The sequence below is a fragment of the Anolis carolinensis genome, unplaced genomic scaffold (assembly GCF_035594765.1).
Source record: "Anolis carolinensis isolate JA03-04 unplaced genomic scaffold, rAnoCar3.1.pri scaffold_7, whole genome shotgun sequence".
NCBI classification, from domain to species: domain Eukaryota; kingdom Metazoa; phylum Chordata; class Lepidosauria; order Squamata; family Dactyloidae; genus Anolis; species Anolis carolinensis.
The window spans coordinates 40,060,387-40,082,608 of record NW_026943818.1 but is presented as its reverse complement, the minus strand read 5'-3'; the positions used below and the strand labels follow the sequence as shown (position 1 = coordinate 40,082,608).

Here is a 22,222-nt window from a genome sequence, read left to right as displayed (position 1 = left end):
CTCCTAGCAACCCACTCAGCCCGGGGGACAGGCAGAGTTAGGCCTCACTTTGGCCTCTTCCACACTGCCTATAAAATACAAATTATCAGATTTGAACTGGATTATATGGCAGTGTAGACTCGAGCTATATAACCCATTTATAATGGACTTAATGTCAGGGGAAAACCTTTACCCTTTACCTTTAACTACCACCAATTTGTCAATACTTTATTTCCCAAACCACCAGACTTCGCCACAGCAACACATGGCCGGGCACAGCTAGTAATATATAACATAATGATAATACATTCTAATCCTAATACTAGACACATACAGTAGAGTCTCACTTATCCAACATAAAAGGGGCAGCAGAATGTTGGATAAGTTAATATGTTGGATAATAAGGAGGGATCATGGAAAAGTCTATTAAACAATTTATCCAATTGCTGCCAGTTAGAAGGCTAAGCTCCGCTCACTTGGTCTCCTAGCAACCACTCAGCCCAGGGGACAGGCAGAGTTAGGCCTCACTTAGGCCTCTTCCATACTGCCTATCAAATACAGATTATCAGATTTTAAGTAAGTAAGTACAGTAGAGTCTCACTTATCCAACATAAACGGGCCAGCAGAATGTTGGATAAGCGAATATGTTGGATAATGAGGAGGGATTAAGGAAAAGCCTATTAAACATCAAATTAGGTTTTGATTTTACAAATGAAGCACCAAAACATCATGTTAGACAACAAATTTGACAGAAAAAGTAGTTCAATGCGCAGTAATGCTATGTAGTAATTACTGTATTTATGAATTTAGCACCAAAATATCACGATATATTGAAAACATTGACTACAAAAATGTGTTGGATAATCCAGAACGTTGGATAAGCGAATGTTGGATAAGTGAGACTCTACTGTGGCTGCTTTGAGTCTCCTTTGAGTTATTCTATTCTATGCAGACCAAAGCACTCCTTGGTGAGAAAAAAACAAAACCCAACTGCATCACCTTCTCCATCTTTCGTACGGAATGCAAAGATCCATTTGTGTTTTGGACTTAGTGGCAGGGAGTGTGGGAGTTGCAGTCCTACCTTGAGCCTGCTGCTGCTGCTGGTGATGCTGCCTTCAGGGGAGAGGCTCTTGCCGCTTCTGTGGATGATGGTCGTGCAGTCTGCAAAGGAAGAAGGAGAGACTCAGCCTTGGGTGCTATGAGGCCAAGCCAGAAATGTATACCATCAGGTTCAATTGTCAATCAATTTGATTATTGAGGCTGGATGGCCATCTGTTGAGAGGGTTTTCATTGTGCATTTCCAGCACGAGGGCAGGAGGGGTTGGACTAGATGGTCTTAGTCCCTATGTTGTTGTTGTTATTATTATTATTATTATTATTATTATTATTATTATTATTATTATTTTATTATGACACAGCAAACAAAGTTCTGGAACACAACACACCAGACATCACAGTTGTGGAAAAGAAAAAGGTTTGGGTCATTGATGTTGCCATCCCAGGTGAAAAACAGCAGGAAAAACTCAGCCGCTCTCAGGACCTCAAGATTGAACTTCAAAGACTCTGGCAGAAACCAGTGTAGGTGGTCCCGGTGGTGATGGGCACACTGGGTGCCATGCCAAAAGATCTCAGCTGGCATTTGGAAACAATAGACATTGACAAAATCACGATCTGCCAACTGCAAAAGGCCACCCGACTGGGATCTGCAGCATCATCCGAAAATACATCACACAGTCCTAGACACTTGGGAAGAGTTCGACTTGTGATTCTGTGATACGAAATCCAGCATATCTATCTTGTTTGCTGTTTCATAATATAAATAATAATAATAATAATAATGTGTTCGACTTGAGATTTTGTGATACGAAATCCAGCATATCTATCTTGTTTGCTGTGTCATACAATAAAATAATAATAATATTAATAATAATAATAATAATGTGTTCGACTTGTGATTTTGTGATACGAAATCCAGCATATCTATCTTGTTTGCTGTGTCATACAATAAAATAATAATAATAATAATGTGTTCGACTTGTGATTTTGTGATACGAAATCCAGCATATCTATCTTGTTTGCTGTGTCATACAATAAAATAATAATAATAATAATGTGTTCGACTTGTGATTTTGTGATACGAAATCCAGCATATCTATCTTGTTTGCTGTGTCATACAATAAAATAATAATAATAATAATGTGTTCGACTTGTGATTTTGTGATACGAAATCCAGCATATCTATCTTGTTTGCTGTGTCATACAATAAAATAATAATAATAATAATGTGTTCGACTTGTGATTTTGTGATACGAAATCCAGCATATCTATCTTGTTTGCTGTGTCATACAATAAAATAATAATAATAATAATGTGTTCGACTTGAGATTTTGTGATACGAAATCCAGCATATCTATCTTGTTTGCTGTGTCATACAATAAAATAATAATAATAATAATGTGTTCGACTTGTGATTTTGTGATACGAAATCCAGCATATCTATCTTGTTTGCTGTGTCATACAATAAAATAGTAATAATAATAATAATAATAATAATAATAATAATGTGTTCGACTTGCGATTTTGTGATACGAAATCCAGCATATCTATCTTGTTTGCTGTGTCATACAATAAAATAATAATAATAATAATGTGTTCGACTTGTGATTTTGTGATACGAAATCCAGCATATCTATCTTGTTTGCTGTGTCATACAATAAAATAGTAATAATAATAATAATAATAATAATAATGTGTTCGACTTGCGATTTTGTGATACGAAATCCAGCATATCTATCTTGTTTGCTGTGTCATAATAAAATAATAATAATAATAATAATAATAATAATAATAATAATAATAATAATAATAATAAATCTGCTCTGCCCACAGTTTTGGGCTCTTTTTTCTTTCCTCGCCCTCTCGGCCGGCCTGAACAAGTTCGGACCCAAACCAGAGTCTGGTTTAAGCAGGTTTGGAGACCAGGAACTCCCAAGGCCTGACCTCACCCTGAAAGGCATTCGGAGCATCCAGGAAGTCAAAAAGAGCAAAAGCAGAGACCGGGACACCACTGGCTTCTTCCGCCTCAAAGCCATTCTGCTTGAAGTTTCCCAGCCAAGGGGAAGATTGCCATCCAGATTCTTCCTCCCTCCTCCCCCATGGAGAGAAGCAACTCAGAGCAGCATATATAAATACAATACTAATAATACTAATAATACTAATACTAATAATAATAATAATAATAATAATAATACATCATTCACTGCACCCCCGCAGTGATGTTGACCGGCTATATCTGCCTCGAAGATCAGGAGGCAGAGGACTCTTACAAGTCAAACAAGCAGTCAAAGAAGAAGAACATGCCCTGGCAGAATATGGAAAGCAAAGTGAAGAACCTGCTTGGATTGAAGTCAAAAATTCAGAAACTCCTCAAAGCACAGCAGACAAAAAACCAGTACAAGAAAACCGCACTACAAAATAGAGCAGAAACAGTACAAGAAAACCGCACTACAAACTAGAGCAGAAACAGTACAAGAAAACCGCACTACAAACTAGAGCAGAATCAGTACAAGAAAACCGCACTACAAACTAGAGCAGAATCAGTACAAGAAAACCGCACCACAAACTAGAGCAGAATCAGTACAAGAAAACCACACCACAAACTAGAGCAGAATCAGTACAAGAAACCCGCACTACAAACTACAGCAGAATCAGTACAAGAAACCCGCACTACAAACTAGAGCAGAATCAGTACAAGAAACCCGCACTACAAACTAGAGCAGAATCAGTACAAGAAACCCGCACTACAAACTAGAGCAGAATCAGTACAAGAAAACCGCACTACAAACTACAGCAGAATCAGTACAAGAAACCCGCACTACAAACTACAGCAGAATCAGTACAAGAAACCCGCACTACAAACTAGAGCAGAATCAGTACAAGAAACCCGCACTACAAACTAGAGCAGAATCAGTACAAGAAAACCGCACTACAAACTAGAGCAGAATCAGTACAAGAAAACAGCACCACAAACTAGAGCAGAATCAGTACAAGAAAACCGCACTACAAAGTAGAGCAGAATCAGTACAAGAAAACCGCACTACAAACTAGAGCAGAATCAGTACAAGAAAACCGCACTACAAACTAGAGCAGAATCAGTACAAGAAACCCGCACTACAAACTAGAGCAGAATCAGTACAAGAAAACCGCACTACAAACTAGAGCAGAATCAGTACAAGAAAACCGCACTACAAACTAGAGCAGAATCAGTACAAGAAAACCGCACTACAAGCTAGAGCAGAATCAGTACAAGAAAACCGCACTACAAACTAGAGCAGAATCAGTACAAGAAAACTGCACTGCAAACTAGAGCTGACAGCTGGCACAACAAAACATTGCATGGAAAGTTCCTTGACAAAACTGAAGGAAAAGCTGGTAAGGAGAAGACCTGGCTCTGGCTCACGAATGGGACCCTAAAGAAGGAGACAGAAGGCCTGATCCTTGCAGCCCAGGAGCAAGACATCAGGACAAAGGCAATTCAGGCCAAGATTGAAAAATCAGCTGATGACCCAAAATGCAGACTGTGCAAGGAAACCGACAAAACCATGGACCATCTCCTCAGCTGCTGTAAGAAAATTGCACAGACAGACTACAAACAGAGGCACAACTATGTGGCCCAAATGATTCATTGGAACTTATGCCTCAAGTACCACCTCCCAGCAGGAAAGAACTGGTGGGATCACAAACCTGCAAAAGTCTTGGAAAATACATTACACAGTCCTAGACACTTGGGAAGTGTTCGACTTGTGATTTTGTGATACGAAATCCAGCACATCTATCTCGTTTGCTGTGTCATAATAAAATAATAATAATGCGGTTTTCTGGCATTGTATATATTTCTGCCGCTTCTATGACTGTTCATTGTATTTACAGTAACATTAATATTAATAATATAATTTCTTGACCGCGTCTTCATGGATAATACAATTATTATAATTGTTGTTGTTATTGTTATTTTTGTCAGTTTCTCCGCATGGATAGAAGCAAGTCAGAGCAGCACATATAAGACAGCAGCAATAATAATATAATAATTTCTTGACTACCTCTCCCCATGGATAGTACAATTATTATTATTATTATTATTATTATTACTTCTTCTTCTTCTCCACCTCTCCCCATGGATACAAGCAAGTCTAGTATATATAATATAGTAATATTAATATTAATATATTTTCTTGACCACATCTCCATGGATAATACAATTATTATTACATTAGAATCTCACTTAGCCAACGTTCTGTATTATGCCTTTTAGTAGTCAATGATTTTGTACTGAATGTTGTGATATTTTGCTACTAACTATATAAATTCAGTAATTACTATATAACATTGCCGTGTATTGAACTGCTTTTTCTGTCAACTTGTTGTAAACCACGATGTCTTGCTCCTTAATTTGCAAAATCATAATGTAATTTTATGTTTAATAGGCTTTTCCTTAATCCCTCCTTATTATCCAACATTTTCATTTATCCAACATTCTGCCGGCTCGTTTATGTTGGATAAGTGATAATCTTTGTGTCAATAATAATAATAATATAATATAGCAGTCTCACTTATCCAACATAAACGAGCCGGCGGAATGTTGGATAAATGAGACTGCTATATTATATTATTATTATTATTGACACAAAGACAGTGTATGGCACAGCAAACAAGATATATATACTAGATTTTGTATCACAGAATCACAAGTCAAACACTTCCCAAGCGTTTAGGACTGAATTATTATTATTATTATTATTATTATTATTATTATTATTATTATTTCTTGTCAGCTTCTCCCCATGGATAGAAGGAAGTCGGAGCAGCCTATATAATATAATATAAATACAAATAATAATAATATAATTTCTTATCCACCTCTCCCCATGGATAATACAATTATTATTATTATTTCTCCTCCTTATGGATAGAAGCAAGTCAGAGCAGCATATATAATATAATATTAATAATAATAATAATAATAAGAAGAAGAAGAAGAAGAGATATGAAACACAAAGGTGAACTTTCAAGTTGTTTCTTGAGGTCGTCCTAAGGCTTAACCTGACAACTGTTTATAACCACCATGAAGTTCTAGCTAAACTAAGGTGTATTAAAAGCAACGCCATGGGCTAATGTGTAACTGATAAGGCCGGAGCATTCAGCAATTTCACAACCCTCCTGGCTGGATTCCTACCTCACTTTGCCCTGAAGAGTTTCGTTTCTCTCCGGTTCAATCCCAACAATGCAAATGGTATCGGCTGTCTCTGGGTCAGAGGGGGACGCGTTACATAACACACAATAATAATAATAATAATAATAATAATGATGATGAATTGGACACAGGTGGAACTGGACAATTTGGACAGAAAAACAAGAAAACTCATGACCATTCATCATTCCCTGCACCCTCGCAGTGATATTGACCGGCTATATCTGCCTAGAAGATCAGGGGGCAGAGGACTCTTACAAGTCAAACAAGCAGTCAAAGAAGAAGAACATGCCCTGGCAGAATATGTCAAGCAAAGTGAAGAACCTGCTTTGATTGAAGTCAAAAATCAGAAACTCCTCAAAGCACAGCAGACAAAAAACCAGTACAAGAAAACCGCACTACAAACTAGAGCAGAATCAGTACAAGAAACCCGCTCTACAAACTAGAGCAGAATCAGTACAAGAAACCCGCACTACAAACTAGAGCAGAATCGGTACAAGAAACCCGCACTACAAACTAGAGCAGAATCAGTACAAGAAAACCTCACTACAAACTAGAGCAGAATCAGTACAAGAAACCCGCTCTACAAACTAGAGCAGAATCAGTACAAGAAACCCGCACTACAAACTAGAGCAGAATCGGTACAAGAAACCCGCACTACAAACTAGAGCAGAATCAGTACAAGAAAACCGCACTACAAACTAGAGCAGAATCAGTACAAGAAAACCGCACTACAAACTAGAGCAGAATCAGTACAAGAAACCCGCACTACAAACTAGAGCAGAATCAGTACAAGAAAACCGCACTACAAACTAGAGCAGAATCGGTACAAGAAAACCGCACTACAAACTAGAGCAGAATCAGTACAAGAAACCCGCACTACAAACTAGAGCAGAATCAGTACAAGAAACCCGCACTACAAACTAGAGCAGAAGCAGTACAAGAAAACCGCACTACAAACTAGAGCAGAATCAGTACAAGAAAATAGTTCAATACACAGTAATGTTATGTTGTAATTATATTGAAAACATTGTCTACAAAAATGCATTGGATAATCCAGAATGTTGGATAAGCGAGTGTTGGGTAAGTGAGACTCTACTGTATTATTATTTGATACACAACAGGATTAGTACACAGCAAACAAGATTATTATGATGGCCGTTGTATTATTATTTTATAATTTTTTGTCCACTTCTCACCATGGATAAAAGCAAGTTAAAGCAGCATATGTTATACAACATGATTATTATTGATAATAATAATAGAAGCATTCTGTATAACATCTGTATAACATGATGCTTTGGTGCTTAATTTGTAAAATCATAACCTAATTTGATGTTTAATAGGCTTTTCCTTAATCCCTCCTTATTATCCAAGATATTCGCTTATCCAAGCTTCTGCCGGCCCTTTTAGCTTGGATAAGTGAGACTCTACTGTAATAATAGTAGAAGCATGGATATATTATTAATAATAATACTTGCTTATTATTATTATTATGAACATATTATATATGCTTCTCTGACGTGTTTCTATCAACTGGGAGAAGTGGATAATAATAATAATAATAATAATAATAACAACAACAACAACAAGGCTATTGTTCCCCTGAGGCAGGAAGCAGCCAGGCTTTGAAGCTGCAAGGCTTTTCAACTGGGATTCCCCAATTAAAGCAGCCAGGCATTGAAGCTGCAAGTCCATTCAATACTAATGTTTATGTTGGATAAGTGAGACTCTACTGTAATAATAATAGAAGCGTGGATATATTATTAATAATACTTGCTTATTATTATTATTATTATTATGAACGTATTATATATGCTTCTCTGACGTGTTTCTATCAACTGGGAGAAGTGGATAATAATAATAATAATAATAATAATAATAATAATAATAACAAGGCTATTGTTCCCCTGAGGCAGGAAGCAGCCAGGCTTTGAAGCTGCAAGGCTTTTCAACTGGGATTCCCCAATTGAAGCAGCCAGGCTTTGAAGCTGCAAGGCTTTTCAACTGGGATTCCCCAATTGAAGCAGCCAGGCTTTGAAGCTGCAAGGCTTTTCAACTGGGATTCCCCAATTGGAGCAGCCAGGCTTTGAAGCTGCAAGGCTTTTCAACTGGGATTCCCCAATTGAAGCAGCCAAGCTTTGAAGCTGCAAGGCTTTTCAACTTCGATTGCCCAATTGAAGCAGCCAGGCTTTGAAGCTGCAAGGCTTTTCAACTTCGATTGCCCAATTGAAGCAGCCAGGCTTTGAAGCTGCAAGGCTTTTCAACTGGGATTCCCCAATTGAAGCAGCCAGGCTTTGAAGCTGCAAGGCTTTTCAACTGGGATTCCCCAATTGAAGCAGCCAGGCTTTGAAGCTGCAAGGCTTTTCAACTGGGATTCCCCAATTGAAGCAGCCAGGCTTTGGAACTGCAAGGCTTTTCAACTGGGATTCCCCAATTGAAGCAGCCAGGCTTTGAAGCTGCAAGGCTTTTCAACTTCGATTCCCCAATTGAAGCAGCCAGGCTTTGAAGCTGCAAGGCTTTTCAACTTCGATTGCCCAATTGAAGCAGCCAGGCTTTGAAGCTGCAAGGCTTTTCAACTGGGATTCCCCAATTGAAGCAGCCAGGCTTTGAAGCTGCAAGGCTTTTCAACTGGGATTCCCCAATTGAAGCAGCCAGGCTTTGGAACTGCAAGGCTTTTCAACTGGGATTCCCCAATTGAAGCAGCCAGGCTTTGAAGCTGCAAGGCTTTTCAACTTCGATTCCCCAATTGAAGCAGCCAGGCTTTGAAGCTGCAAGGCTTTTCAACTGGGATTCCCCAATTGAAGCAGCCAGTCTTTGGAACTGCAAGGCTTTTCAACTGGGATTCCCCAATTGAAGCAGCCAGGCTTTGGAACTGCAAGGCTTTTCAACTGGGATTCCCCAATTGAAGCAGCCAGGCTTTGAAGCTGCAAGGCTTTTCAACTTCGATTCCCCAATTGAAGCAGCCAGGCTTTGAAGCTGCAAGGCTTTTCAACTGGGATTCCCCAATTGAAGCAGCCAGTCTTTGGAACTGCAAGGCTTTTCAACTGGGATTCCCCAATTGAAGCAGCCAGGCTTTGGAACTGCAAGGCTTTTCAACTGGGATTCCCCAATTGAAGCAGCCAGGCTTTGAAGCTGCAAGGCTTTTCAACTTCGATTCCCCAATTGAAGCAGCCAGGCTTTGAAGCTGCAAGGCTTTTCAACTGGGATTCCCCAATTGAAGCAGCCAGGCTTTGAAGCTGCAAGGCTTTTCAACTGGGATTCCCCAATTGAAGCAGCCAGTCTTTGGAACTGCAAGGCTTTTCAACTGGGATTCCCCAATTGAAGCAGCCAGGCTTTGGAACTGCAAGGCTTTTCAACTGGGATTCCCCAATTGAAGCAGCCAGGCTTTGAAGCTGCAAGGCTTTTCAACTTCGATTCCCCAATTGAAGCAGCCAGGCTTTGAAGCTGCAAGGCTTTTCAACTGGGATTCCCCAATTGAAGCAGCCAGGCTTTGGAACTGCAAGGCTTTTCAACTGGGATTCCCCAATTGAAGCAGCCAGGCTTTGAAGCTGCAAATCCATTCAATGCTAGTAATAATATATTAAGAAAATTAACGCGTGAGGCCCAGGTTTTCCCCTTTCAAAGCGAGGGAAGGGGCCTTAGCAGCCAGGCTTTGAAGCTGCAAGTCCATTCAATGCTAATAATAATAATAATATATTACGAAAATTAACGTGTGAGGCCCAGAGGGGGCCTTGCCTATGACGTCACGTGACGTCATAAGCGGCGGCCTCACCTGCGAGCGAACGCGACGCGGCTTCTCCTCCGAAACAAACGGCGGCCCGTCTTCCCCTCAGGGCCCGTCTTCTCGCGAGAACGGCTGGCTTGCCGAGGCAACTCAAGGCGGTTGCCGGGGAAACCTCGCGAGATTTCGAGGCGCTGGGAGAGAGGCACTTTGCCGTGAAGCCACGCCCCTTCCTTCCCGCCCACACCCGGATCTCGCGAGTGTAGCTGCCCGAACTATCGCGAGATCTGACTCTCCTTCCTCCTCCGGCATACCGTCGCCATAGCAACCGCTTTGGCTTGCTTCCAAGGCAGGAAGAGCACCATCGAAGCACCCTGGACAGATGGCCATTCGCCTCAATGAGAATAGAGTTGGGATCCTCCAAAGCCATCTAGTCCAACCCCAAAGCCATTCTGCAGGTACTGTAATTATTATTATTATTATTATTATTATTATTATTATTATTATTATTATTGTTATTAGCACAATCAAAGCACCCCCAACAGATGGCCATCCAGTCACAATAATAATAATAGGAGAGTTGGAAGGGACTTCTAAAGGCCACATAGTCCAATGCTTTGATGCAGGAAGAGCACCATCAAAGCACCCTGGACAGATGCTCATCCAACCTCAATAATAATATTTATTATTATTATTATTATTATTATTATTATTATAGTTCAAAGGGACCCACAAAGGCTATCTAGTCCAACCCCCTTCTGCCAGGTAAAGCACAATCAAAGCTCCCCTGAGAGATGGCCACCCAGCCTCAATAATAATAATAATAATATAGTTGGAAGGGACCGTGAAAAATAGTAATAATAATAAAAATAATAATATAATTGGAAGGGACCGTGAAAAATAGTAATAATAATAATAATATAGTTGGAAGGGACGTGAAAAATAGTAATAGTAATAATAATAATATAGTTGGAAGGGACCGTGAAAAATAGTAATAATAATAATAATAATATAGTTGGAAGGGACCGTGAAAAATAGTAATAATAATAATAATAATAATAATAATAATATAGTTGGAAGGGACCGTGAAAAATAGTAATAATAATAATAATAATATAGTTGGAAGGGACCATGAAAAATAGTAATAATAATAATAATAATAATATAGTTGGAAGGGACCGTGAAAAATAGTAATAATAATAATAATAATAATAATAATAATATAGTTGGGAGGGACCGTGAAAAATAGTAATAATAATAATAATAATAATAATATAGTAGGAAGGGACCGTGAAAAATAGTAATAATAATGATAATAATATAGTTGGAAGGGACCGTGAAAAATAGTAATAATAATAATAATATAGTTGGAAGGGACCATGAAAAATAGTAGTAATAATAATAATAATATAGTTGGAAGGGACGTGAAAAATAGTAATAGTAATAATAATAATAATAATATAGTTGGAAGGGACCGTCAAAAATAGTAATAATAATAATAATATAGTTGGAAGGGACTGTGAAAAATAGTAATAATAATAATAATAATAATAATAATATAGTTGGAAGGGACCATGAAAAATAGTAATAATAATAATAATAATAATAATAATAATAATAATATAGTTGGAAGGGACCGTGAAAAATAGTAATAATAATAATAATAATAATAATATAGTTGGGAGGGACCGTGAAAAATAGTAATAATAATAATACAGTTGGAAGGGACCGTGAAAATTAGTAATAATAATAATAATAATAATATAGTTGGAAGGGACCATGAAAAATAGTAATAATAATAATAATAATAATAATAATAATAATAATATAGTTGGGAGGGACCGTGAAAAATAGTAATAATAATAATAATAATAATATAGTAGGAAGGGACCGTGAAAAATAGTAATAATAATAATAATAATATAGTTGGAAGGGACCGTGAAAAATAGTAATAATAATAATAATATAGTTGGAAGGGACCATGAAAAATAGTAGTAATAATAATAATAATATAGTTGGAAGGGACGTGAAAAATAGTAATAATAATAATAATAATAATAATATAGTTGGAAGGGACCGTCAAAAATAGTAATAATAATAATAATATAGTTGGAAGGGACTGTGAAAAATAGTAATAATAATAATAATAATAATAATAATATAGTTGGAAGGGACCATGAAAAATAGTAATAATAATAATAATAACAATAATAATAATATAGTTGGAAGGGACCGTGAAAAATAGTAATGATAATAATAATAATAATAATAATAATATAGTTGGAAGGGACTGTGAAAAATAATAATAATAATAATAATATAGTTGGAAGGGACCGTGAAAAATAGTAATAATAATAATAATATAGTTGGAAGGGACCGTGAAAAATAGTAATAATAATAATAATATAGTTGGAAGGGACCCTCAAAAATAGTAATAATAATAATAATAATAATAATAATATAGTTGGAAGGGACCGTGAAAAATAGTAATAATAATAATAATAATAATAATAATAATAATATAGCTGGAAGGGACCCTCAAAAGCCATCTAATCCTAGGCCAATGCCATTATGTAGGTGAAGCACCATCAAAGCCCTCCCGACAGATGGCCACCCAGCCTCAGTAATATATTGATGATGATGATTATGATAATCGGAATAATAATAATAGTAATAATAATAATAATAATATAGTTGGAAGGGACCCTCAAAAGCCATCTAGTCTCACCCCAATGCACCATCAAAGCCCTCCCGACAGATGGCCACGCAGCCTCAATAATAGTATTGATGATGATTATGATGATACCCACAATAATAATAATAATAATAATAATAATAATATAGTTGGAAGGGACCCTCAAAAATAGTAATAGTAATAATAATAATAATAATATAGTTGGAAGGGACCATGAAAAATAGTAATAATAATAATAATAATGATAATAATATAGTTGGAAGGGACCGTGAAAAAGAGTAATAATAATAATAATAATATAGTAGGAAGGGACCGTGAAAAATAGTAATAATAATAATAATATAGTTGGAAGGGACCGTCAAAAATAGTAATAATAATAATACTAATAATAATATAGTTGGAAGGGACCGTGAAAAATAGTAATAATAATAATAATAATAATAATAATAATATAGTTGGAAGGGACCCTCCAAAGCCATCTAGTCTCACCCCAATGCACCATCAAAGCCCTCCCGACAGATGGCCAGCCAGCCTCAATAATAGTATTGATGATGATTATGATAATAATAGGAATAATAATAATAATAATAATAATAATAATAATAATAATAATATAGCTGGAAGGGACCCTCAAAAGCCATCTAGTCCTAGGCCAATGCCATTACGCAGGTGGAGCACCATCAAAGCCCTCCCGACAGATGGCCAGGCGGGTGGTGTTACTCACTGGTGGCCGCGTCCGTCAAGGCCTCCCCGGGCGGCTCCTTCTCCCGCTCTTTGCTCTTGCCCTGGGAAATAATAATGATAATAATAATAGTATTAATATTAATAATATCCTCTTTTTGTGGGGCGATGATGTCATGTGTGATGGGAGGATGTGGCTGACCTTGTCCTTCTGCCAGGAGCCGGTGACGCGGCTGCGGAGGTGGCTCAGGCGGCGCTTGACGGTGGGGTGGCCTCTTTCTGAGGAAGGGTCTCTTCTGGGGAAGGAAGAGAAGGAAGGAAAGAAGGAAGGGATGGGAGGAGAGAAGAGAGAGAAGGAAAAGGAAAAGGAAGGATGAGGGAAGGAAGAGAAGGAAGGAAGGGATGGGAGGAGAGAAGGAAAGGAGGGATGAGAGAAGAAGAGAAGAAAGGGATGGGAGAAAAGAAGAAAGGAAAGAAGGAAGGGAGGGAGAAAGAAAGATGGGCAGAAGAAGGGAGAGAAGGAAAGAAGGGGCGAGAGAAGGAAGAGAAGGAAGGAAGGAAGGGGTGGGAGGAGAGAAGAGAGAGAAGGAAAAGAAGAAGGAAGGATGAGGGAAGGAAGAGAAGAAAGGAAGGAAGGACGAGATGGGAGAGAAGAGAAGGAAGGATGAGAGAAGAAGAGAAAAGAGAAAAGGAGAGGAAGAAGGAAGGAAGAGAAGGAAGGAAAGAAGGAAGGGATGGGAGGAGAGAAGAGAGAGGAGAGAGAGACGGATGAGGGAAGGAAGAGAAAAGAGAAAAGGAGAGGAAGAAAGAAGAAGAGAAGAAAGGAAGAGAAGGAAGAGAAGGAAGGAAGGGATGGGAGGAGAGAAGAGAGAGAAGGAAAGGAAGGATGAAGGAAGAAGAGAAGGAAGGAAAGAAGGAAGGGATGGGAGAGAAGAGAAGGAAAGGAGGGATGAGGGAAGGAGAGAAGAGAGAGAAGGAAAAGGAGAAGGAAGGATGAGGAAAGGAAGAGAAGGAAGGAAGGGATGGGAGAAGAGAAGAGAGAGGAGAGAGAGACGGATGAGGGAAGGAAGAGAAAAGAGAAAAGGAGAGGAAGAAAGAAGAAGAGAAGAAAGGAAGAGAAGGAAGAGAAGGAAGGAAGGGATGGGAGAAGAGAAGAGAGAAGAGAGAGACGGATGAGGGAAGGAAGAGAAAAGAGAAAAGGAAAAGGAGAAGGAAGGATGAGGAAAGGAAGAGAAGGAAGAGAAGGAAGGAAGGGATGGGAGGAGAGAAGAGAGAGGAGAGAGAGACGGATGAGGGAAGGAAGAGAAAAGAGAAAAGGAAAAGGAGAAGGAAGGATGAGGAAAGGAAGAGAAGGAAGAGAAGGAAGGAAGGGATGGGAGGAGAGAAGGAAAGGAGGGATGAGAGAAGAAGAGAAGAAAGGGATGGGAGAAAAGAAGAAAGGAAAGAAGGAAGGGAGGGAGAAAGAAAGATGGGCAGAAGAAGGGAGAGAAGGAAAGAAGGGGTGAGAGAAGGAAGAGAAGGAAGGAAGGAAGGGGTGGGAGGAGGGAAGAGAGAGAAGGAAAAGAAGAAGGAAGGATGAGGGAAGGAAGAAAAGAAAGGAAGGAAGGACGAGATGGGAGAGAAGAGAAGGAAGGATGAGAGAAGAAGAGAAAAGAGAAAAGGAGAGGAAGAAGGAAGGAAGAGAAGGAAGGAAAGAAGGAAGGGATGGGAGGAGAGAAGAGAGAGGAGAGAGAGACGGATGAGGGAAGGAAGAGAAAAGAGAAAAGGAGAGGAAGAAAGAAGAAGAGAAGAAAGGAAGAGAAGGAAGAGAAGGAAGGAAGGGATGGGAGGAGAGAAGAGAGAGAAGGAAAGGAAGGATGAAGGAAGAAGAGAAGGAAGGAAAGAAGGAAGGGATGGGAGAGAAGAGAAGGAAAGGAGGGATGAGGGAAGGAGAGAAGAGAGAGAAGGAAAAGGAGAAGGAAGGATGAGGAAAGGAAGAGAAGGAAGGAAGGGATGGGAGAAGAGAAGAGAGAGAAGGAAAGGAAGGGATGGGAGGAGAGAAGAGAGAGGAGAGAGAGACGGATGAGGGAAGGAAGAGAAAAGAGAAAAGGAAAAGGAGAAGGAAGGATGAGGAAAGGAAGAGAAGGAAGAGAAGGAAGGAAGGGATGGGAGGAGAGAAGGAAAGGAGGGATGAGAGAAGAAGAGAAGAAAGGGATGGGAGAAAAGAAGAAAGGAAAGAAGGAAGGGAGGGAGAAAGAAAGATGGGCAGAAGAAGGGAGAGAAGGAAAGAAGGGGTGAGAGAAGGAAGAGAAGAAAGGAAGGAAGGGGTGGGAGGAGAGAAGGAAAGGAGGGATGAGAGAAGAAGAGAAGAAAGGGATGGGAGAAAAGAAGAAAGGAAAGAAGGAAGGGAGGGAGAAAGAAAGAAAGATGGGCAGAAGAAGGGAGAGAAGGAAAGAAGGGGTGAGAGAAGGAAGAGAAGAAAGGAAGGATGAAGGAAGAAGAGAAGGAAGGAAAGAAGGAAGGTATGGGAGAGAAGAGAAGGAAAGGAAGGATGAAGGAAGGAAGAGAAGGAAGGAAGGGATGGGAGGAGAGGAGAGAAGGAAAGGAAGGGATGGGAGAAGAGAAGAGAAGGAAAGGAGGGATGAGGGAAGGAAGAGAAGGAAGGAAGGGATGGGAGAGAAGAGAAGGAAAGGAAGGATGAGGGAAGGAAGAGAAGGAAGGAAGGAAGGGATGGGAGGAGAGGAGAGAGGGAAGGAAAGGAAAAAGGAAGGAAGGAAGAGAAGGAAGGAAGGGATGGGAGAAGAGAAGAGAAGGAAAGGAGGGATGAGGGAAGAAGAGAAGGAAGGAAGGAAGGGATGGGAGAGAAGAGAAGGAAAGGAAGGATGAAGGAAGAAGAGAAGAAAGGAAGGAAGGGATGGAAGAAAGAAAGAAAGATGGGCAGAAGAAGGAAGAGGAGAGAGAAGAAAGGGGAGGATGAAGGAATAGGAAAGAGGGTAGGAAGAGGAGAAGAAAGGAAAGAAGGAAGGAAGGAATGGATGGGAGACAGAAGGGGAGAAGGAAGAGAGGGAAGGAAGAAAGGAGCAGGAGAAAAAGGAATAAGAGAGAGAAGGAAAAAGCAGAGGAAGGAAAGAAGGAGGGAAGGAAAGAGCAGGAGAAAGGAGAAGGGAGGGTGGAATAGGAGAGAGAAGGAAGGGAAGGAGGGAAAGTAGGAAAGAAGGAAGGAAAGGGAGAAAGAAAGAAGGGAAGGATGAAGGAATGAGAGAGGGAAGAAGGAAGAGGAAGGGAGGGAGGAAGGAATGAGAGAAAGAAGGGAGGGAGTGGATAGGAAAAGGAAGGAAGGCAAAGAGGGAAAGTAGGAAAGAAAGAAGGAAGGAAGGAGGGAAAGAGGGAATAGGAGGAGGAAGGGAGGAAAGGGAGAAGGAAGGTATAGGAGAGAAAAGAGGGAGAAAGAAGGAGGGAAGGTAGATATAGAAGAATGGAGGGAGAAAGAAGGAAGGAAGGAGAGAAAGAAAGAGGGGAGGGAGGGAGAAGGGAGAGGAATGGAACAGGTGAGGAGGGAGGGAGAAAGAGAGAAGGAAGGAGGGAAAGAAGGGAGGAAGGAAGGAAGGAAGGGGAGAAAAAGGGAAAAGGAAGAGAAGGACAGGATGAAAGAAGGAAGGAAGGAAGGAATAGGAGAGAGAAGGGAAGGAGGGAAAGAGCAGGAGGAAGAGGAAGGAAGGAAGACCAGAGGGAGGGAGAAAGAGGGGAAAGAGATCAAGGAGAGAAAGAAGGGAAGAAAGAAGGGATGGAAGAAGGAGAGAAAGAACAGGAGAGAGGGAGAAAGAGGGGAAGGAGGAACGAAATAGAAGAATGGAAAAGGAAGGGATGCAAGAAGGAAGAAAAGAAGGAAGGAAGATTTCCCTTTTCAGGACCAGGGAGAGTTCCTTAAAGGGCCAGCGCCCCAATTCCGGATGATGGACAGCGTGTCAGACTCACTCGTTGGAGAGAAACTCGAACCAGGTCAGGTTTTGCGGAGGGGCCGCTTCCACCCCCTCCGGCCCTCGCAGGCCTCGCTTGGCCCTGGAACGGAAAACCACCCGTATCAACATACCCTTCCGACTGGCAGCCGGGGGGAGAACGGCTCTTCCTCGTCCTCTTGGACTTTATTTTTCTAGGGTTTTTTTATCGAAAGACATAGATTGGATACAGCATAGATACTGTAAATACTGTATCTACAGCATAGATTACTGTATCTACAAATTTACCACCAAAATATCACAATGAACGTAAAACATTGACTACTAAAAGGCAGGCTGCGTTGGATAATCCAGAACATTGGATAGGCAAATGTTGGATAAGTGAGATTCTACTGTAATATGAAATAATTACTGGGATAGAATAATGCAGAACAATATAATCTCTAAAACCAGGACAGTCAGTAAAGAGCAACACTCTGAAAGCAGGGAAATTGGGAATTCCATTACATGTTTGACGGTCCCTTCCAACTATATTATTATTATTATTATTATTATTATTATTATTATTATTACTATTTTTCACGGTCCCGTCCAACTATATTATTATTATTATTATTATTATTATTATTATTATTATCATTACTATTTTTCACGGTCCCTTCTAACTATATTATTATTATTATTATTATTATTATTATTATTATTATCATTACTATTTTTCACGGTCCCTTCCAACTATATTATTATTATTATTATTATTATTATTACTATTTTTCACGGTCCCTTCCAACTGTATTATTATTATTATTATTATTATTATTATTATTATTACTATTTTTCACAGTCCCTTCCAACTATATTATTTTTTATTATTATTATTATTATTATTACTATTTTTCACGGTCCCTCCCAACTATATTATTATTATTATTATTACTATTTTTCATTACTATTATTATTACTATTATTATTATTACTATTTATTATTGACGGTCCCTTCCAACTATATTATTATTATTATTATTATTATTATTATTATTATTATTACTATTTTTCACGGTCCCTTCTAACTATATTATTATTATTATTATTATTATCATTACTATTTTTCATGGTCCCTTCCAACTATATTATTATTATTATTATTATTATTATTATTATTATTATTACTATTTTTCACAGTCCCTTCCAATTGTATTATTATTATTATTATTATTATTACTATTTTTCACAGTCCCTTCCAACTATATTATTTTATTATTATTATTATTATTATTATTATTATTATTATTACTATTTTTCACGGTCCCTCCCAACTATATTATTATTATTAATATTACTATTTTTCATTACTATTATTATTACTATTATTATTATTACTATTTATTATTGACGGTCCCTTCCAACTATATTATTATTATTATTATTATTATTATTATTATTATTATTACTATTTTTCACGGTCCCTTCTAACTATATTATTATTATTATTATTATTATCATTACTATTTTTCATGGTCCCTTCCAACTATATTATTATTATTATTATTATTATTATTATTATTATTACTATTTTTCACAGTCCCTTCCAATTGTATTATTATTATTATTATTATTATTATTATTACTATTTTTCACAGTCCCTTCCAACTATATTATTTTTTTATTATTATTATTATTATTATTACTATTTTTCACGGTCCCTCCCAACTATATTATTATTATTATTAATATTACTATTTTTCATTACTATTATTATTACTATTATTATTATTACTATTTATTATTGACGGTCCCTTCCAACTATATTATTATTATTATTATTATTATTATTATTATTATTATTATTATTATTATTATTATTACTATTTTTCACGGTCCCTCCCAACTATATTATTATTATTATTATTATTACTATTTTTCATTACTATTATTATTACTATTATTATTATTACTATTTATTATTGACGGTCCCTTCCAACTATATTATTATTATTATTATTATTATTATTACTATTTTTCACGGTCCCTCCCAACTATATTATTATTATTTATTATTATTATTAGGTGACTTTTAATCTGGCACCTGATAAAAAAAATTATTTGGTAGAAATGCAAATGATGGTGCTAATCTAACCTAAATAGAAGGTTTATAGAGAGAGATATACAACGATCTGTAACCAGAACGATGGGAGTTGTAGTCCGAGACTCACCCGTGGAACTGCGTCAGCTCCTTCAGCACCTGCTGAACCATCAGCCTGTTGCGAGAAAGGAGACAGCAAAAGGCAGGCAATATTATTATATAATTAATAACCATTAATTATTATTATTAATAATTAATAACAACAACAACCACCACTCACATTTGCTCCGGGGCCACGCGGTCCCTTCCGATCACGTCCAACACGGGCGGCCCGGACCCTGAAACGCAAGGGAAAAGGTGGAGAGGCTTGGAAGGAAGGCACAATGTGATCCCTCCCGACAGATGGCCACCCAGCCTCGCAAGTGGAAGGTTCCTGGAGAAACAGGGCTATACAACAACAACAACAACAACAACATAAGAAACTCCTCAAATAAGAAACTCCTCAAAGCACAGCAGACAAAAAACCAGTACAAGAAAACCGCACTACAAACTAGAGCAGAATCAGTACAAGAAAACCGCACTACAAACTAGAGCAGAATCAGTTCAAGAAAACCGCACTACAAACTAGAGCAGAATCAGTACAAGAAAACCGCACTACAAACTAGAGCAGAATCAGTACAAGAAAACCGCACTACAAACTAGAGCAGAATCAGTACAAGAAAACCGCACTACAAACTAGAGCAGAATCAGTACAAGAAAACCACACTACAAACTAGAGCAGAATCAGTACAAGAAAACCACACTACAAACTAGAGCAGAATCAGTACAAGAAAACCACACTACAAACTAGAGCAGGATCAGTACAAGAAAACCACACTACAAACTAGAGCAGAATCAGTACAAGAAAACCACACTACAAACTAGAGCAGAATCAGTACGAGAAAACCACACTACAAACTAGAGCAGGATCAGTACAAGAAAACCACACTACAAACTAGAGCAGAATCAGTACGAGAAAACCACACTACAAACTAGAGCAGGATCAGTACAAGAAAACCACACTACAGGGACTTCCGGCCGGCTGCAGAGCGAAGAGGCTGTGTAACATCGAGGCTCCTGCTGATTTACGAGACAGTGGTGAGATAACAAAACTTCTCCCCATACAGTCCTCAGTCTGTTGAGCAAACAGACTGAGAGGAGTTTTCTGGAAACCTGAAGCAGTTTAAAGTACAGGACGGAAGATTTTTTTTCCTTTTCTGTTAATTTAAACAGCAACTGGGTGCCAAAGGTACTCCTGTCTCGTTATCTCTTCTGCAAAACCTGCTGCCGGTGCACAATAAGGACATTTCCTACTTCTTTTTTTTTCTTTGTGTTTCTGTTTGTTTGTTTGTTTCACCACTCAGTAAGGATCTGTTTGTTTTCATACCCTGGGCTAACGACAGCTAGACTGATTTATCCCCTTTGAGGGCCGAAGGGAGGAAATCTAATTGTCTGGATTCAGCGTTTTACAATATACTCCAAACTTAACTCCCCCAGAAGAAAGAGAAGATAGAGTAAAAGATCTATTGAAGCGGTTGTGTGGGGGATTTTGATATGTGCTAAATGTGCTAAATAAGGCCTCACAAGATATGGCTAGTTTGTCTTTGTATTTGTCTTGCTAAAAGAATTTATAATGGAGTAAAAGAACTCTACATGTTTAAGAAGTAAAGCCTACATTCCTCCTCTCCCCCCAATCTTGGTGCAGCTGCTGTAATTAAGGCTCTCCTCGAAAATTTAAAGTAGCCTCTCAAGGCAAAAATTAAAGTAAGCACTCCGAACGAAAACAGAAATGGAAAGGAAAGGTCAATCACCCCGACTGACTGGGATGAGCGTCAAAGGACTGATGACATCCTACGCCACTGTGGCCGGTGGTGCTGCTGACAAACAAAAAAAGCAGTCTGGCGGTAACACCTCCATTAGCACTTCCACCTGCTCAGTCTCGGAACAAGTTCTTCTGGAAATTAGATCTATGATCCAGGACCTAAAAGGGAGTATGGACCTATTGAGAGACGATGTCAAAAAAATTGCAGAAAGACAATTTGTTCTGGAAAATAAAGTCTCTAAATTAGAGACAGAGGGCAAGTCCCTGAAAAAAAAGGTGGAGTCAAACACTGACTCGATCAGAGGGGCTGAGATGAAACAAATGGCACTGCAAGATCAAATGGACTTACTGGAGCTGAAACTTAATGACTGCTCAATCAGAATCAGAGGCCTGCCAGAGGGAGTTGAGAAAGGCGATCTGAGAAATTATCTGATTCGAATCATTACAACACTTCTGGGGGAAAAGAATACAGATATGGTGCATGCGATGGTGTCAGCAGCATACAGAGTCAATGCGGCGTATGCAAGAATCAAAAAAGTGCCTAGAGACTGCATCCTCCAGCTCATCTCCAAATCCTTCAAAGAACTTATTATAAACCAGCAATATGAAGCTCCAGTTATGGTGGAGGGCCGCAAAATCCTGTTTCTCAAGGAGATCCCAACGAGGCTATTAAGGAAAAGAAAAGAATTTACTTTTTTAACGACAAAACTGAAGAAAAAAGGGGTGGTCTTTAGATGGCAGTTTCCTCAAGGTTTATCGTTCCATTATAAATCTAAAAGACATATCATTCTGGACGTACCGAAGGCAGAACAATTTCTACGAAAATATAACAGGGACTTCGAGGAAGACATGGACCAAGAGGAGACGCGCCCGCAAAAAAGAAGGCCACCAAAGGATCAGGAGGCCACGGCGGTACTACAGAGCCAACAAGCTGAGGGGGAAACACAGAGTCACCCGATAGGGGCAGACGGTGTAGATGAAGAAGAAGTTGAAGAAGAAGGAGAAGAAGAAGAGCCG

At 38.6% G+C, this 22,222-nt stretch overlaps 2 protein-coding genes across 6 annotated transcripts in view; one reads left to right on the top strand and one right to left on the bottom strand.

The window, feature by feature from the left end:
* The window catches only part of LOC134293232 (uncharacterized), a 183,464-nt gene that overhangs the window by 47,028 nt on the left and 114,214 nt on the right, over window positions 1-22,222 (top strand). The gene's annotated exons all lie outside the window — the stretch shown is intronic.
* The window catches only part of arhgef18 (Rho/Rac guanine nucleotide exchange factor 18), a 120,735-nt gene that overhangs the window by 54,362 nt on the left and 44,151 nt on the right, over window positions 1-22,222 (bottom strand). For 2 of the 5 annotated variants that reach the window (XM_062960198.1, XM_062960196.1), the window contains exons 6-11: window positions 19,625-19,682; window positions 19,475-19,519; window positions 17,281-17,364; window positions 13,529-13,622; window positions 13,370-13,430; window positions 1,061-1,140 (exon numbers count right to left, since the gene is read on the bottom strand). In XM_062960198.1, coding sequence (XP_062816268.1) covers window positions 1,061-1,140; window positions 13,370-13,430; window positions 13,529-13,622; window positions 17,281-17,364; window positions 19,475-19,519; window positions 19,625-19,682 — 422 coding nt within the window. Of the gene's footprint in view, window positions 1-1,060; window positions 1,141-10,001; window positions 10,396-13,369; window positions 13,442-13,528; window positions 13,623-17,280; window positions 17,365-19,474; window positions 19,520-19,624; window positions 19,683-22,222 lie in introns of those variants that run through there. The other 3 variants (XM_062960197.1, XM_062960194.1, XM_062960199.1) reach the window with 3 other exon arrangements.